The sequence below is a fragment of the Macaca mulatta genome, chromosome 20 (assembly GCF_049350105.2).
Source record: "Macaca mulatta isolate MMU2019108-1 chromosome 20, T2T-MMU8v2.0, whole genome shotgun sequence".
Classification (NCBI taxonomy): Eukaryota; Metazoa; Chordata; class Mammalia; order Primates; family Cercopithecidae; genus Macaca; species Macaca mulatta.
The window spans coordinates 21,973,055-21,991,770 of NC_133425.1; the positions used below are offsets into that span (position 1 = coordinate 21,973,055).

An 18,716-nucleotide genomic window follows, 5' to 3' on the forward strand; every position below is an offset into this window, starting at 1 on the left:
TGGCTTTCTTTTTTCAGAAGGGAAGAGCTGAAGAGAGGAACCTCTTATGAAGGAACCATAATCAGGAACTTTTTGAAATTGTGCAAGGATGGTATATAACTCAGCTTCACCATTTAACGTTGAGATTTTGGCCTGGAGCACATTTAGAAATGTGCATATCATTTTTTTTTTCATGGATTTTACAGTCCTCATAGGTGTTAGATGTTTTTGGGTGAGATTTTGATTTACACGTAGCACATATTCCCAGGAAGAAGGAGTATTGTTTGACAGATAATTCATACTTGGATTTTTCAGAACAGTTCAGTCACCGTCCAGGGTATCTGCTGTGGGTGCCACTCTGGGCCAGTAACTGCTGGGAACAAAGACACAGCAGAAGGAGAAGTGGCTTTGTGTAGAGACAAGAGAAAAGTTAGTAAACAACACATTCTAATGCAGTGAAGAAGTAAATTGTCTATTATTAACTTTTTGTACTCCAGTTTTGAATCCAAAGACACCTGCCTTCCCCCCTTTTTTTGAGACAGGGTCTCTATCACCCAGGTGGGAGTGCAGTGGCAAGATTCAGCTCATTGCAGCCTCAGCTTCCTGAGTAGCTGGGACTACAGGTGTGCACCACCACCCCTGGCCAATTTTTATTTTTTTGTAGATTCTGTGTTGTCTAGGCTAGTCCTGGCCTCAAGCAATTCCCCTGCCTTCGCCTCCCAAAGTGTTAGGATTACAGGTGTGAGCCACTGTGCCTGGCCCAAAGGCCCCCTTTTAATATGTTGAGAAACAAATACGTGGGTCCTCTGTCCTCCGTGTCCTCTACCCCAGTGCTTAGTAGTGATTCAGTAAGGGTCTTCTTTGTAAGGCTGCAGAAACAGACTCAGGCTGACTTAAACAAAAGGAAATTTATGCAAGCATTTGAAGGTAGCTCCTAGAGTCACTGGGAGGGGTGGTTAATCTTGTATGGGATCCACAGCCAGGAAGAATGCCTCAAATCACACCGTAAACAGGTCTGAAGAGGATGCTGCTGCCACTGCCAAACACTAGGTGCCATCAGCCCTTTCGTCAGCATCCCTCAACCATTGCCCCGGCCTCTTGGTCTCACTGCCGTTACTCCACCCCCAGAGAAGGAGAAGCTCACATCCCCACTGCTCTGGGTCACTGGCTCTCCATTCCAGGGCGTGGGCAAGTGTGCCTGGCTCAGGCTGCATGCCAGTGCCTCAGCTGCACGGCAGGCCAGGAAAGTGGCTCCCAGGCCTTGCCTCTCTCCCAGACTCTGGGCAGGCAATTCCCCAGACATGGGAAGAGTGTCATCTGCACCACTGAAAATTATGAAAAATCTCTCCACCATGATATGATGTCTGCCCTTGGCATCTGCTCATGATATATTTTCTCATTAACAGAAAGACAGAAAGTTATTCGCAATCTGGTTTTTTTTTTTTTTTTGGAGATGGAGTCTCATTCTGTCACCCAGGCTGGAGTGCAGTGGCATGATCTTCGCTCACTACAAGCTCCACCTCCCAGGTTCACACCGTTCTTCTGCCTCAGCCTCCCAAGTAGCTGGGACTACAGGTGCATGCCGCTACGCCTGGCTGTTTTTTTTGTATTTTTTTTTAGTAGAAACGGGGTTTCACCGTGTTAGCCAGGATGGTATTGATCTTCTGACCTCGTGATCCACCCGCCTTGGCTTCCCAAAGTGCTGGGATTACAGGTGTGAGCCACCACGCCTAGCCTCAATCTGGTTTTAACATTTCAACAGATGTATGTAGTTTTTGTATCACCATAGTACCTAAAAAGTACCCCCAAAGTTAAATATACTACCATCTCTGTGTGTGTCTATAGTCAGTGCCAGGTTTGTATGTGAATTTGAGGACCTTCCCTAGTTCCCTCGTCCCCCAGGCATCTTCTGCTCATGTTTGGAAATGACTGATAGAGGCTTCATCTCTAGTCGAAGAAATGCCGGACAGTGTATCCGTCCTACTGTTCCACCTCTTTCTGGTCCTGGAGCTTAATGTTAATAAAATTGTTCTGAAAAGGCAAGGAATGAGTCAGTTTCCCTTGAAAAACTCCGTGATGATCTGTTTTTATAAATTAAAATCCTTCATGAGCTGTTTTTATTTTCAGCCTAATAAATCTCTTTGGGTAATAAGTTGCCTAAGTTTACTACACCAGTGGTATTTTCTTGCATTTGTCCAAAACTGTCTTTCAAATATTACATGTTACTCTCAGTTGCAGTATTCCAGCATTTAATAACCAGTTTTCTAAACCCATTAACCATTACACCCCCCAGTCAGTCTACTGGCAGATACTACCCAAAACTGTCAGAGAAGATAACAGTGTGGGCCTTGGATCCAGACAAACCTGGGCTTACGTTTCTGTGCTGACACTCATTAACCTTGCAAGTGTGGGCAAGTTCTTCAGCCCTTCTGAGTCTATTCTTTTTATCTCTGTGCCCACCTGTCTCAAAGAGTACCTGGGAAGTATGAAAGAGGTAACTCATGAAGCCCTCAGGCCTGGAACATACCAAGTCCTTGGTGGATATGGCTCCTCCCTGCTTCCCTCTTTAAATCACTTGTTTGTTCAAGAATTTAACTGAATGTTTTTATTTGTATTAGTAGGTGGCAAGTGGGAGAAACCATCAGAAATTTTGGAAATCAAGGGACAGAACTGGGAAGAACAAGTGAATAGTCTGCCTGAAGTTTTCAGAAAAGCCGGTTTTGTTATCGAAGCTTTCACCAGACTGCCATACCTGTGTGAAGGCGACATGTATAATGACTACTACGTTCTGGATGACGCTGTCTTTGTTCTCAAACCAGTATAAACACGTGGAGGTCGAAGTCTTCAGAGTCCACATCCTCTGGGATGTGCCCTTGGAAGAGGGTCTGTGTTCACAATTATGTGAAGGGAGGACCCTTGGGGACCGCCATTCTAAATATCATGTAGGAATTTAAAAAGCCAAAATACTAATTATTTCTTTGTAGTGTGTAAAGGAATGTTTTTAAAAGACAAAAACCCAACTCTTTGTGAATTTTTATCAACTCTTTACTCAGAGCCACTCTCCAACGCAGGTCACACTCCAATTATGATGGAAGATATTTTTTATACTTAATTACAGTAGGGACTCATTCCCAGACAAAGCAATAGTCACGACTTCATGGAACCAATCAATGGATTGTTTTTTGAAGACTGGCAATAAAGCTGTCCATCCAATTCCAAATACTGGTTTTAAGGTATAGCCGCTGATATTCTTTCATGTTTAGAATTCTTTCTGTTATTATTCAAGAAAATGTTTTTAATCATGCTAATAAACTTTTTTGGAGATGACTTTGGCATCATGTTTGAATTAATATAAGGCTCCCCTAGCATTTTTTATTGGTTTGGCTTCAGGAGTACCCAAATAGTAGCATTATGTGAATGACGCAGATAATTTGAATAGCGGGGAAGGAAGGCTTCAGACTGGGGGGAAGGGGAGATGATTGCAAATTGCAGTGAACACTGAGGCAGTAAAAAAAACAAAAACAAAAACAAAAACCCAGCCTCATTCAGATATAGAACTTCAGGGACCACCTCCACTCCCCAGTTAATGCTGCTGTGAAAATGCAAAATAACCTGGTTCTGACTTTTCATTGCTCATGTCCCACACACTGAACTTTTGTTTTTTTCTGGACAATCTCAGGTTCTCAGAATTGAAACATTCAGTTTTGTCTACTGACAAAATGCAACTAAAAATGTTTTAATTCAACTTCTTACTCTACACTTGTATACCTCTCTCCCAGAGCTTGGCTCTTCCCTGAAATCCTTAAAGGAGTTTATTATTTGCCAAGAATATGGTTTGATGAAGACCGTGTCAGACTCATGCATTCTGGAATCCGTGAGTGCCTCCAACCATAAACCCAGAAACGCTGCAATAAGGAACCCATTAGCAAGATCAATAACCATTGTGGATATTCCAAAGAGCAGAGCACTTAACCCAGAATCTGAAATCTCAGTAATAACAGAAATGTCGATATGAGATTGTGGTTATTAACAATATGTTATTCTCACAAGTTTATTTCTTTTTTCATCCAGGTGTTTCATTAAGTATTCTCATTTATATGTTCATAGAAGTCATCAGATCAACACAGTCACTCCAACACCTGGGTATAAAGGCGAATTAAAACCTGAAGAATTACTTTATTATTCATTAAGAACTGCATTCCCACATCCTCACACCAATATCTTCCACTGTTACTGTGCAGTCATACTAAGAGTTGGGTTATGTGATTTATGCAAAATTGTTATTGGTGTGTTCTAATGATTTTTTTCCAGGAATTCAAATAAGTGAAGTACAAATACTTAGCACCATAGATTGTAAAAATAGAAAGAAGAAATGAGAAAACTTAATGTCGTTCTTGTACAGCTGAGTTTTGCTTCTTTATAAACTGTCTGTCAAAATCAGGGGTTGCTGTTAGACTGTCAAGCAGAAGTGATGGATGTTCAAAGAGGCGGGTTGCCCCAGTGTTTTCTAACTTTCAAGGTGAGAATTTTATGTTCTAATAAGAAAAATACAACTCATTCTTAACCACCCCCCAAAACAGAGAAAACACATACATTTATGCATTTTAAAGATAAAAGTAGTTTCTCAAAAAAAATCAGTAGTTTCTCTGAAAACCAGCTTATTAAAAGTGCTGTTTTATGGTGAAAATTGAAACCAAATGCACTCACATTTCGTATCGGGTCTTGAAATTCTTGGTGGTGTGTCACCATTCCACTAGATGGCAGTGTTGCTTACTGAGTGTCAATGGCTTTTTTCCCCCTAAATGGAATCATGTTTTTCTCCCCACAAAGTACAATAAAGCTGCCTTGTCTGCACCATTCCTCGTGTAAGTGCTTCATATCAAGTTAAGACTCTACTAGAGAAATTAAGAAGAGCTTTATTTGTGGTCAAAGCAAGCTAACCAATTGACCTTAAAGGTTGAAATGCAAGCTACACCTGTGATTCCTAGCTCCCTGCACCTGCATTTTAAGCTCCTAAAGTGCTCAGACCACTGATCTCAGAGAGGAAAGGAGGTACAATGCCCTTAGTCATTTATCGCTTGTATAGAGTAGTTAAAAGCAATACTGTATTTTCTGCCATCCAGTGTGACCTGTCGTCAGTTTTTACATGGTTGGCTTTTAACAGAAAAAAAGTCGGGTTGGAAAATAAAATGTAGATGTTTCAAGTCTTCCTGAGCAAAGCTTTGTTTTCCCTTGGTTCTGAGTATAGTATTAATAGGCTATACTGAGTATGTTAATTACAGTATTAATGAAGCAAGATGTTTTCATTAATTGCTTCCCACTATTTGGTTACTGATAGAGGTGTTCCATGATCCTTTTTCTCTAGCAATGACAGTAGAGTATCATGGGCTGCCAGTGGCTACAGTGGCCTACCATGTTAGTGCAGATGCTTAAGCACCCCCCAGTTACCTTATATCCAGTGCTTCCACTGGCTGGAAGATAGTGCATGGAATCAGGGCAGCCTGGACTGAGTTGTACTGTCTAGGAGTGCACTGAGCACAAAACTGGGCTCATAAGTAACTTGAAACAAATCAGCACTATGTTGCCTAGGCTGATCTTAAACTCCTGGCCTCAAGTGATCCTTCTACCTTGGCCTCCCAAAGTGTTGGGACTACAGGTGTGAGTCACTGCCCCTGGCCTTGCACTCCCTTTATCTTGCAAAACCGAAACTGTGTTCATAAACAAGAACTCTCCATTCTCTCCACCCCATCCTCTGGCAACTCTCATTCTACTTTCTGTCCCTTTGACTACTCTTGGTAGTCATGATCCGCCCCATGATCCAGTCACCTCCTATATAATTGGAATTATACAGTATTTGCCTTTTTGCGACCGGCTTATTCCTCCTCCCCCTCCCCCTCCTCCTTTTTTTTTTTTCTCTGAGATGGAGTCTCACTCTGTTGCCCAGGCTGGAGTGCAATGACACAATCTCAGCTCACTTCAACCTTTGTCTCCCGGGTTCAAGCAATCCTGCCTTAGCCTCCTGAGTAACTATGATTACAGGTGTGCACCACCATGCCTGGCTAATTTTTGTATTTTTAGTAGAGATGGGGGTTTCACCATGTTGGCCAGGTTGGTCTGGAACTCTTGACCTTGTGATCCACCTGCCTCGGCCTCCCAAAGTGCCAGGATTACAGGCATGAGCCACCGCGCCCGGCCCATGACTGGCTTCTTTCACTTAGTACAATGCCCTCAGGATTCACCAATGTTGTAGAGGGTGTCGGAATTAACTTCCTTTTTTTTTTTTTTTTTTAGATGTCTCTTTCTGTCCTCCGGGCTGGAGTTCAGTGGCGTGATCACGGATCACTGCAACCTCCGCCTCCTGGGTTCAAGCCATTTTCCTGCCTCAGCCTCCTGAGTAGCTGAGGTTACAGGCACCTGCCCCCACGCCTGGCTAATTTTTGTATTTTTAGTAGAGACAGGGTTACACCATGTTGGCCAGGTTGGTCTCAAACTCCTGACCTCAGGTGATCCACCTGCCTCGGCCTCCCAAAGTGCTGGGATTACAGGCGTGAGCCACCTTGCTGGCCAGAATTTCCTTCCTTTTTAAGGCTGAATAATCTTATTGTATGGATAGACCATATTTTGCTTATCCATTAGTGTGCTGATGAACTCTTGGGTTGCTACTGTCTTTTAGCTGTTCTGAATAACTCTGCTGTGAACATGAGTGTACAAGTATCTTGTGACCCTGCTTTTAATTCTTTTGGGTATATAACCAGAAGTGAAATTACTGGATCATGTGGTAATTCTATTTTTAATTATTTGAGGAACCACAATGTTGTTTTCTGCACCATTTAACATTTTTGCCAACAGTTCACAACCATTCCAATTTCTCCACATCTTCACCAACATTATCTTGTTTTATTTTGAGATGGAGTCTTGCTCTGTCACCCAGGCTGGAGTGCAGGCGCGATCTCAGCTCACTGCTACCTCCATCTCTTGGGTTCAAGTGATTCTCCTGCCTCAACCTCCTGAGTATCTGGGATTACAGGCACCTACCACCACGCTTGGCTAATTTTTGTATTTTTAGTAGAGATGGGTTTCGGGGTTTCGCCATGTTGGCCAGGCTGGTCTCAAACTCCTGACCTCAGTTGATCTGCCAGCCTTGGCCTCCCAAAGTGCTGAGATTACAGATGTGAGCCACCATGTCCAGCTATTTTATTTATTTATTTATTTTTTAGTAGTAGTAGCTATCCTGTTGGTGTAAGACAGTAGCTTGTGGTTTTGATTTGCATTTCCCTAATGACTAGTGCATCATTTGTTTTTATAGTACAACTTGTATGGCATTTGGCTTCATTTACTAGTAAACTGTGCTTTGTAGCTTGCTATCTATATCGGTATCACTGAATTGGAGTCAGTATTCAGTGATAACAAAATACTTCTTTTTCACTGTGAAATTTTATACTTTTGGAGAACTGGGAGAATATTATTACATGACTGAACTTAAGAATTCCCTCTGGATTTGGGTCAGTATGCTGTATTCACATGGATTAAATAATATGCTTTTGTTACAAAGTCACTTTAAAATTACTTTCAATACATGTAAAATGAAAAATAAATACTTTTTCTCTCAAGTAAATGACCATGTAAATTGGGATGTCTTATATACCTGTACTTCTTAAGTTCTGGAAATAAGAACAGATAGAATGCCCAAATGCTGTTTTCTTATATCCTGTTTAGGATTCAACACAGAACGTTGGTTTTAAATGACTGTGAACTCTCAACACTTTTCCAAATGCCAGAGTTCAAGCGAATACACTGGCAATTATTTTATTCTTTTTTTTTGAGATGAAGCCTTCCTCTGTTGCCCAGGCTGGAGTGCAGTGGTGCAATCTCGGCTCACTGCAGCCTCCACCTCCTGGGTTCAAGTGATTCTCCTGCCTCAGCCTCCCAAGTAGCTGGGATTACAGGCATGTGCCACCATGCCCCACTAATTTTTGTATTTTTAGTAGAGATGGGGTTTTGCCCTGTTGGTCACGCTGGTCTCAGACTCCTGACCTCAGGTGATCCACCCGCCTTGGCCTCCCAAAGTGCTGGGATTATAGGTGTGAGCCACCTCGCCCAGCCTCCATCTTGTTTTTATTTTCCATTATAAGTAACACGTTTGTATTAGTCATTTCTCACACTGCTATAAAGACATGCTTGCCACTGGGTAATTTATAACGAAAAGAGGTTTAATTGGCTCATGGTTCTGCAGGGTGTATAGGCTTCTGCTTCTAGGGAGGCCTCAGGAAACAGAATCATGGTGGAAAGTGAAGGGGAGGCCAGCGTATCTTACATGGTGGAAGCAGGACTAAGAGAGAGCCAAGAAGGTACCACACACTTTTAAAACAACCGAGCACGGCCAGACGCGGTGGCTCACGTCTGTAATCCCAGCACTTTGGGAGGCCGATGAGGGCGGATGACGAGGTCAGAATATCAAGACCATCCTGGCTAGTACGGTGAAACCCCGTCTCTACTAAAAAAACACAAAAAAATTAGCCGGGCGCGGTGGCGGGCGCCTGTAGTCCCAGCTACTCGGGAGGCTGAGGCAGGAGAATGGTGTGAACCCGGGAGGCGGAGCTTGCAGCGAGCGGAGATCGTGCCACTGCACTCCAGCCTGGGAGACGCAAGACTCCGTCTCAAAATAAAATAAAATAAAATAAGATAAGATAAGATAAGATAAGATAAGATAAGATAAGATAAGATAAAATAAAAAAATAAATAAAATAAAATAAAATAAAATAAAATAAAATAAAATACCCAGCACTCATTCACTATCACGAAAGCAGTATTGAGGGGGAAGTCAGTCCCATGATCCAATCGCCTCCTACCAGGCCCCTCCTCCAACACTGGGAAATACAATTCCACGCGAGATTTGGGTGAGGACACAAATCCAAACCATATCAACGTTCATTGCAGAAAAAGTATAAAATGAAAATTAACTTTACTTACCCCATAACCTTGAGAGAACCACTACTGACAATTTGGTTTATGCCTTCCAGACTTTTTTTTTTTTCTGTGCATGTATGTATCACACATTTATAAACCTTTAAACATTAAAATATGTAAAAATGAAAAGGTCCTTTTATTTTTCTGAGACGAGTCATGTGAGACTCCTAGACACCTATATTATAAATCAAAAATTGACAAAGGATGGAACCCATTTCCTGTCATTTAAAGCTTGAAGTTAAGCATTTTTTTTTTTTTTTTTGAGAAAGAGTCTCACTCTGTCGCCCAGGCTGGAGTGCAGTGGCACGATCTTGGCTCACTGCAAGCTCTGCCTCCCGGGTTCATGCCATTCTCCTGCCACAGCCTCTCGGGTAGCTGGGACTACAGGCGCCCGTCACCACGCCTGGATAATTTTTTGTATTTTTAGTAGAGACAGGGTTTCACCGTGTTAGCCAGGATGGTCTCGATCTCCTGACCTCGTGATCTGCCCGTCTCAGCCTCCCAAAGTGCTGGGATTACAGGCGTGAGCCACCGTGCCTGACCGAGGTTCAGCTTTTTTATTTAAATGACTAAACAAAGACCCTGGGGATAAAAGGATGTTTTTGAGGATGCTGGACATTAGCGTTATATAAATTACTATCAGATGGGCAGCAGAATGCTACAGTTGGCCATTTCTGAAGATAATGTTTTAATTGTGCCACTGAAAAACTAATGTTAGCACTGGGCATTTCAGTAATTACTTTGAAATATTATGGATATTAGACGTGTTTCATTAAATGTGAAGGATTGCAACGAAACCTCTTGAGTCCACAATTATATTTTCATTAGGAAAGATACAAAACAGTTATGCATAATCTTGTCATGCAAAGCTAATATTTTCATGCATTGCCTTCCAGATTGTTTTTTAATTTTTTTTTTTTTTTTGAGGCAGAGTCTTACTCTGTTGCCCAGTGCAGTAGTATGATCTCAGCTCACTGCAACCTCTGCCTCTCGGGTTCAAGGGATTCTCCTGCCTCAGCCTCCTGAATAGCTGGGATTACAAGTGTGCACTACTGTGCAAACTCATTTTTGTGTTTTTAGTAGAGATGGGGTTTCGCTGTGTTGGCCAGGCTGGTCTTGAACTCCTGACCTCAAGTGATTCATCCACCTCAGTCTCCCGAAGTGTTGGAATTACAGGCCTGAGCCACCCCACCGGCCTTGCCTTCTAGTTTTTTGCTTTGTTTTGTTTTGTTTTTGAGACAGAGTCTTGCTCTGTTGTCCAAGCGGGAGGGCAGTGGTGCCATCTCAGATCACCGCAACCTCCGCCTCCCCAACTCATGCAATTCTCCTGCCTCAGCCTCCCAAGTAATGATGATTACAGGCACCTACCACCATGCCCGGCTAATTTTTGTATTTTTAGTAGAGACGAGGTCTCACCATGTTGGCCAGGCTGGTCTCAAACTCTTGACCTCTAGTGATCAGCCTGCCTTGGTCTCCCAAAGTGCTGGGATTACAGGTGTGAGGCTCTGTACCCAGCCCCTAGCTTCTAGTTTTAATAAAAGTTCAAATACATGTATTTCTTAACATTCGGCTTTTTTGTTTTGGATATAAAATTATTTCCTTGTGCTAATTATGTGGTCTTTGTTGAGAACAATTTTAATTACTATGTGATCCACAGCGTTTATGTATCCATTTATTTAAACATTTCCTTACTGGTGGACATTTAGGATGAATTATTTTCTACTACTCCGTGTATGTATATATCTAAGTCATACTATTAATTATTTTTATTATGGAAAATTCCAAGTACATAAAAAAGAAAGGTTATTACCCCACCCAGCTTAGGCAGTTATCAACACCTGGCCCACCTTGTTTCATCCCTAGTCCCACAACTCCTTGGTTCCACTATTGCCAAGCAAATCCCAGAGGTATCATTTCAGTTTTGTAAATATATAGCTGTAAAAGATAACCATTCTGAAAAGATAGCCACATTACAATTATTCATTAAGAAACCCGGCTGGGTGCGGTGGCTCACGCCTGTAATCCCAGCATTTTGGGAGGCTGAGGCCGGCGGATCACCTGAGGTCAGGAGTTTAAGACCAGCCTGGCCAACAAGGAGAAACCCTGTCTCTGCTAAAAGTACAAAAAAATAGCCGGGCGTGGTGGTGAGCGCTTGTAATCCTCGTTACTTGGGAGGTTGAGTCAAGCGAATCGCTTGAACTCGGGGGTGGAGGCTGCAGTGAGCCGAGATCTTGCCATTGCACTCGCGCCTGGGCGACAGAGCGAGACTGTGTCTCAAAAAAAAGAAGAAACAAAAGAAAGAAACCCAGCCATTAAATATTCCAGCGACCACATTGCTCCAATTTTCTTATTTTATTTTATTTTTATTTTTATTTTGAGACAGAGTCTTGCTCTGTCGCCCAGGCTGGAGTGCAATGGCAAGATCTCGGCTCACTGCAACCCCCCCGCTCCCAGGTTCAAGCAATTCTCCTGCCTCAGCCTCCCAAGTAGCTGGGATTACAGGCGCCCGCCACCGCACCTGGCTAATCTTTGTACTTTTAGTAAAGCCAGGGTTTCGCCCTGTTGGTTAGGCTACTCTCGAACTCCTGGTCTCAAGTGATCCGCCCGCCTTGGCCTCCCAAAAGTGCTGGGATTACAGGCGTGAGCCACCGTGCCCGTCCTATAACTTCTTTTAACGGTTTGAATTCAGATCTAAATAAAGTTCCCACGTGGCGATCGGTGGATAGCTCTCTAGCGCTCTCCATCCTTGCTTCCTCGCTGCTGCTCAGAAGAGTGGCTGGGCAGCAGGCATGTGTGCGTCTTGCACGCTTCGGGTCCAGACAGGAAGCCCCAGGCGGGGACTGTGACCCCCGCCACTGCCCTGGCGGGGTTCCCACCTGGGCCGCTGCAGGGAGGAGGTTGCAGAGATGCCGGCTGGCGCCGCCCCTCCGCTCCCCTGCCTGCCCGCGCCCGGCGTGAGCCCGGCGGCCCCGCCCTGCGCCACCTGCCAGCCGGTGGGACTCAGTGCAGCCAAGCCGGGCTCTGCAGGTGAGGCGAGCGCGGGGGGCCGGGGCGGAGGACCCGCGGGGCAAAGCGCTCGGGGAGCGGGTGGGCGCTCACTGCTGGGCCTCCCTAGGGAAGGGGCGCAGGTGTGCATGGATGGGGTAGGGGGCGGACCGAGAGAAAGAGGGTGGGCAAAGTGTGGGTGCAGCGGCTTTAAGGGCTTCTGGGATTAGAGGGCACTTGCGGGGAGTGACGAAACTTCGAGAAAAGGAATCCAAAATTACTTAGTAATAGTAATAATAATAACAGCGATGACAACTGTTACAATAACTATCACAATTATTATTTGTTATAATAATATAGCAGCAGTAAAAACAATAGCATCAATAATAATAATAGCTACGATTTATTGCATTCTTATATGTGCCAGTGCTGGCTTACTTCTTTACATGTTTTATGTATAAAGTAATACCTACCTCATAGCAGTTGTGCGGAAGAAATAGAAAAATGCTGGTAAAGGCCAGGGCTCACACCTGTAATCCCAGCACTTTGGGAGGCCGAGGCAGGTGAATCACTTGAGGCCAGGAGTTTGAGACCAGCCTGGCCAACATGGTGAAACCCCATCTCTACTGAAAATACAAATATTAGCCAGGTGCAGTGGCGGGCGCCTGTAAGCCCAGCTACTCTGGAGGCTGAGGCAAGAGAATCGCATGAATCGGGGAGGTGGAGGTTGCAGTGAGCCGAGATCAGGCCACTGCCCTCCAGCCTGGGCAACACGGCGAGACTCTGTCTCATATATAAATAAACAAATAAATAAATAAAGTTGATGGTTTTTTGCGAGGGAGGTATGAGTGCCATGCCTATTATGCAGAGGAGGAAATGCAAGCCTATAGAGGTTAAGGAATTTGCCCAATAGCACACAGCTGGTTAAGGCTTGGTTCAGGTAAAAGCTGGGGTCTTATCCCTGGCGTGGCACCCGCCACCTGGAGTTTTAGGTTCAGGGCTGCTGAGCTGAGACTGGAGAGCAAAGCCAGTAAGCATTGGAATCATTTAGCTCTGGGTTTGCCACCCGGCTGTCCATGCATAGCTGTGTGACCTTGGGCAGGTCACTTGACCTCTTAGAACCCATTTGCTCATCTGTGAAGTAAAGATAATGGTAATGCTTGCCTGAAAGATTCTGCAAGAATTAAGCAAGACAATGTATGTTAGAGGGGCGTGTACTTAGTTCTCTCTCATTAAATGACAGCTGGGATTAAGGTTACTATGGAGCCCAGCAGCTCTGCATCATAACCCCCTCTCTGCCGTTGGCTTGCTGTGTGATCATTCATGTCCACTGAACTTATCTGTGAAACTGAGTATGGTAACCTTCAAGGCTGGTGGAAAGAGTAAATGGCAGGGAGGGTTTGGCGTGATGCCCATCTCATAGAGGATGCTCAGTGAGACCAGTTTCTTCCTTTCTTTCCTTCTTTTCCTCATTGAATCCAAAGCCATTTGTTCTCAGGAGACGTAGGAGAGAAGAAGGGGAATAGCTGTGCCTGAAGTCTCACTACTAGGGGCAGGGCTGGGACAGGAACTCAAGCCTGGGCATCTCTAGTCCACCAAGCTCCCATCCCCTTGGCTTCTTTGAATTTTTTTTTTTTTTTTTTTTTTTTTTAACCAAGGTTTTGCTCTGTCACCCAGGCTGGAGTGCAGTGACATGCGATCACAGCTCACTGTGGCCTCGACCTCCCAAGCTCAGGCAATTCTCCTGCCTCAGCCTCCTGAGTAGCTAGGACTACAAGCACGCACCACCACACCCTGCTAATTTTTTAAATTATTTGTAGAAATGGAGTCTCCCTATGTTGCCCAGGCTGGTCTTGAACTTCTGGACTCAAGTGATCCTCCCGCCTTGGCCTCCCAAAGTGCTGGGGTTACAGGCGTGAGCCACCAAGCCTGGCCCCACTGGACTTCTACAACCATTGTGAACTGGGCCATTCCAACACCAAGCATTTGTAATCAGGCTGGTATTCTGTAAGCCACACACATTTGCCTATTTTGCATTAATAGTCATGAAATGGCTTTTTTTTTTTTTTTTTTGGTGAAAAATCTCCCAGCTAGTGTCAGTATGCCTAGAGTTATGTGTTCATGACCCAGAGCTTAAATGGAGCAGCCTTGCAGACAGTGAAACTCCATGTAATTGTGAATTAATGATGTGTGTCTGGGCTGGGGTGTCCCAGCAGGAGGGGAACCTTCTAGCATCTTTGCAAATTTCACAGAAGATGAAGTGACTCTGATTCATGGGTTGACCAACTCCCCCGGTTTGCCTGTGACTTTCTGTTTTTGTTTTGTTTTGTTTTGTTTTGTTTTGAGATGGAGTCTTGCTCTGTTGCCCAGACTGGAGTGCAGTGACCTGATCTAGGCTCACTGCAAGCTCCGCCTCCCAGGTTCACGCCATTCTCCTGCCTCAGCCTCCTGAGTAGCTGGGACTACAGGCGCGTGTCACCACGCCCGGCTAATATTTTTGTATTTTTAGTAGATACGGGGTTTCACCGTGTTAGCCATGATGGTCTCCATCTCCTGACCTCTTGATCTGCCCTCCCCAGCCTCCCAAAGTGCTGGGATTACAGGTGTGAGCAACCGCGCCCGGCCGACTTTCTGGTTTTAAAACAGAAAGCTTTGAGTCCTGGGAAACCTTTTAGTCCCGGGCAACTGGGAGAGTTGATCACCCTGCACATCCAAACGTTCGTAGTTTCTCAGGAAATTGTCTTCATTTCAGGTTTGTGGTTATTGTTGCTGTTTTCGAGTAGTTTTCACCACAGGGATCCTTGCCTGACTGATTTCCTCTAGTCTGCAGCAGGGGAATCTTTCGGTGGGGAAGGGTATGGCCCATAGAGAAAGCTATCAACTCCCAAATCACCATCGCCCTGCCCAATCCTTTCAGTCCTTTTGACCAATCTGCTAAAAAAAGTGACCCAAAGAGTCTTTAATGAAAACCAAATCCTGATGTGCTGCAGTTTCTCGCTGGAACAAGGACATTATGCATAGTAGAAAGCAAAGCATCTGTTTCAGTAACCTTAAACCTCTCTGTAGGGTTAATAGAGGGGCCCAAGCAAAGAGCACAAGAAGCCACATTGTCTGGGAAACTGGAGAATTGTGAATGGGGCCAATGCCCCAGGGTGACTGCCCAAAGGGAAGGGAGAAAAAAGGGCCAAAGGTTCCCCAAAGCCCCAAAGGACGCAAACCAGGAAGACTTCTAATTGGAGTTGTGCATTCCAGTTACAGGATGGTGATGGTGGGCCAACACACCTACAAAGTGCTTTGGGATCAGGTTTGCTCCAAACCTGTTAGAATGCATGGCTTTTGGTGTCTGGGGACTTCAAAAGTTTTACTGTTTTTGTTCTGGGCAGTAAAATGAGCATAATTGTTTTCAAAGCTGGTTGTGGACGTCCCCTTGGGGGAAAAATAATCCATTTCCATAACAAGTTACACAATACGGGGGAAATTTGTATTAAAGAATGCTGGGATGCCTATAAATAATTTCAGGAGACCATGAGCGTGCATTATGCATTTCCTTTAATACGGAAAGTTCCTGTTAATACTGAAAGAGGCACGGCGTGGTGTTTGTGTTTGTAATCCCAGTGAGCCTGGAGGCTGAGGTGGGAGGATCATTTGAGGCCAGCAGCTTGAGACCAGCCAGGGCAACATAGCCAGATCCCATCTCTTTTTTTAAAGCATTTAAAAAATACCAGTTGGGCATGGTGGCTCACGCCTGTAGTCCCAGCACTTTACAAAAGTGAGTTGGACGGCTTGCTTGAGCCCAGGAGTTCCAGACTAGCCTAGGCAAAATGGCAAAACCCCATCTCTACAAAAAATACAAAAATTAGCCAGGTGTGGTGGTGCACGCCTGTAGATCCAGCTATTCAGGAGGTTGCGGTGGGAGGATTGCTTGAGCTTGGGAAGTGGAGGGTGCAGTGAGCTGAGATCGCACCACTGCACTCCAGGCTGGGCAAAAGAGTTAGACCCCATTTCAAAAACAAAAACAAATGAAAAACAAATAATGAAAGAGGGTGGTGTCACATAATTGGGGTATGGGCCACTTGAGAGCCAGGTGATGCAGTTCCAAGTCTTCACTGGACTTGACCCTCTATAGCAGCTTTTAGTGACCCTCCTCCTTCTCCACTTGACCTCAAGGACACCATACTCACCTGGTTTCTCTCCTGGGCCTCTGGCCTTTCCTCTCAGGCCCTCGCCTTAGTTCCTCCTCCTCTGTCTAACCTCTTTTGTTAAAACGCACGATCTCTTTTGTTTTCCTTTTCCTTTTTAAAAACTGTTATGTGGAAAATTTCAAACACATACGAAAGTAGACGTAAAAATAAAATGAACATCCATGTCCCTGGCACTCTGCTTCAATGATAGCCAACCCATAGCCATCCTTGTTTCATCTTTGCCTCCACCTCCCACCCATTTCCCCCCTCCAGCATTATTTTGGAGGCAATCCCAAACATCACATCATTTCTTCTGTAAATATGTAAGGACGTAACTTCAAAACAGGGGTTGGAGGCTGGGTGTGATGGCTCACACCCGTAATCCCAGCACTTTGGGAGGTCGAGGTGGGACCTCCTTGAAGGTCCTACTTGAAGCCAGGAATTTGAAACCAGCCTGAGCAACATAGTAAGACTTTGTTTCCACAAAAAAAAAAAAAACAAAAAAAACAAAAAAAAAAACAAGTTAGCCAGGTGTGGTGGCATGTCGTTCCAGCTACTTAGGAGACTGAGGTGGGACGATTGCTTGAACCCAGGAGGTCAAGGCTGCAGAGAGCCATGACTGGGCCATTGCACTCCAGCGTGGGTAACAGAGAGAGACTCTGTCTTTAAAAAAAAAAAAAAAAACAATTAAATAATACATAAAATAAAAGAAGGGCTGGCAAACTTTTTCAGTAAGGGAACATGGATTACATATTTTGAGCTTTGGAGGCCGTATGGTCCCTGTCCCAAGTACTCAACTCTGCTATGGTAGCAGGAAGCTGCCACGGACAATAGGCCAACGAATGGGCCTGGACATGTGCCAATAAAACGTTATTTATAGACACTGAAATTTAAATTTCACACAGGAAATTTTCATATGCCAATAAATATTATTCTTTTGGTTTCAAAAAACTATTTAAACAACCTAAAAATCATTTTAAGCTCATGAGCCACACAAAATCAGGAAGCCATTTCAATTTGGCCCGTGGGTGGTACTTTACTAACCCCCTCCTTGAAACAATAAGGACTCCTTTAAAAATATAACCACGGTTTCATTATCAAACTTAAAAAACTATTAACAATAATTCTTTAAAATCTTCAAATCAAATTTCCTCAGTTGTCTCACAATTTTGGGTTTTTTTTTGAGACAGGATCTTGTTCTGTCACTCAGGCTGGAGTGCTATGGCATGATCATAGCTCACTGCAGCCTTGAATTCCGGAGCTCAAGAGATCCTCCCATCTCGGTCTCCTGAGTGGCTGGGACTACAGGTGTGCACCACCACGCCAGGCTAAATTTTAAATGTTTTTATAGAGACGGAGTCATGCTGTGTTGCCCAGGCTAGTCTCAAACTGGCCTCAAACAATCCTCCTGAGTTGGCCTCCCAAAGCACTGGAATTAGGCGTGAGCCACTGTGCCTGGCCTAATTTTTGTTTTATTTTATGGTGTTTTTTGTTTGTTTGTTTTGTTTCTTTCTTTTTTATTTGAGATGGAGTATCACTCTTGTCGCCCAGGCTGGAGTGAAATGGGATGATCTGGGGTCACTGCAACCTCCACCTCCCGGTTCAAGCGATTCTGCTGCCTCAGCCTCCCGAGTAGCTGGAATTACAAGCATGTGCCACCATGCCCGGCTAAGTTTTTATATTTTTAGTAGAGATGGAGTTTCACCATGTTGGCCAGGCTGGTCTCAAACTCCTGACCTCAAGTGATCTGCCCGCCTTGGCCTCCCAAAGTGCTGGGATTACAGGTGTGAGCCACCACACACAGACATGATGTGTTTGAATCAGGATCCAAATAAAGTCTAGATTCTACAAGTGATCTACCTTTTAAGTTGTTTTTGAGTCCACAGGTTCTCTTTCTCTCTCTCTGTAATATATTGGCTAAAGAAACTAGGTTGTTTGTTTTGGGGAGTTTTCCACAGTCTTGATTTCTCTGACTGCACCTAGTTTACTGACAAACGTCTTGGCAATGGGGGTGCCATGGGCGTCTCAGTCCTTAAAACTCACCTAATTTCTCCATAAACTTACTTTCTTGATGATATCATTCAGGGTTTAAATACATACTATCTGGGGCCGGGCGCAGTGGCTCATGCCTGTAATCCCAGCACTTTGGGAGCCCGTGGCGGGTGGATCCCTTGAGGTCAGGAGTTTGAGACCAGCCTGCCCAACACGGTGAAACCCCGTCTCTACTAAAAACACAAAAATTAGCCGGGCATGGTGGCACAAGCCTGTAATCCAGCTACTCAGGAGGATGAGGCACGAGAATCGCTTGAACCCGGGAGGCAGAGGTTGCAGTGAGCTGAGATCGCACCACTGCACTCCAGCGTGGGTGACAGAGGGAGACTCTGTCCCCCCCTCAAAAAACCCCAAAACAAAAGAACAAACAAATGAAAAAAACTACTGACTATCTCTGTTTCAGTAGCTGCTTCTGACTGCACCTCTCCCCTGACCTGCAGGCTCAAACATCAAACTGCCTACTTGCTGTGCTATCTGCACTCTAAAAGGCTTCTCAAGCTTAGTATGTCCAAAACTGAGCTCCAGGGATTCTCCCCTAAACTCGGAACTCCT

At 44.6% G+C, this 18,716-nt stretch overlaps 2 protein-coding genes across 13 annotated transcripts in view; both read left to right on the top strand.

Moving 5' to 3' along the window:
• METTL9 (methyltransferase 9, His-X-His N1(pi)-histidine) overlaps positions 1 to 4,836 on the top strand; it is a 53,808-nt gene extending 48,972 nt beyond the window's left edge. For 2 of the 5 annotated variants that reach the window (XM_077986520.1, XM_015125785.3), the window contains exon 5: positions 2,598 to 4,836. In XM_077986520.1, coding sequence (XP_077842646.1) covers positions 2,598 to 2,803 — 206 coding nt within the window. In that variant the 3' untranslated portion in view covers positions 2,804 to 4,836. Of the gene's footprint in view, positions 1 to 17; positions 115 to 2,597 lie in introns of those variants that run through there. The other 3 variants (XM_077986521.1, XM_015125786.3, XM_077986519.1) reach the window with 2 other exon arrangements.
• A 6,869-nt stretch (positions 4,837 to 11,705) lies between these two features.
• OTOA (otoancorin) overlaps positions 11,706 to 18,716 on the top strand; it is a 96,375-nt gene continuing 89,364 nt past the window's right edge. For 2 of the 8 annotated variants that reach the window (XM_077986471.1, XM_077986476.1), the window contains exon 1: positions 11,717 to 11,973. The gene's annotated coding sequence lies outside the window, so the exon portion shown is untranslated. Of the gene's footprint in view, positions 11,974 to 18,716 lie in introns of all 8 variants that reach the window. The other 6 variants (XM_028840701.2, XM_077986472.1, XM_028840703.2 and 3 more) reach the window with 6 other exon arrangements.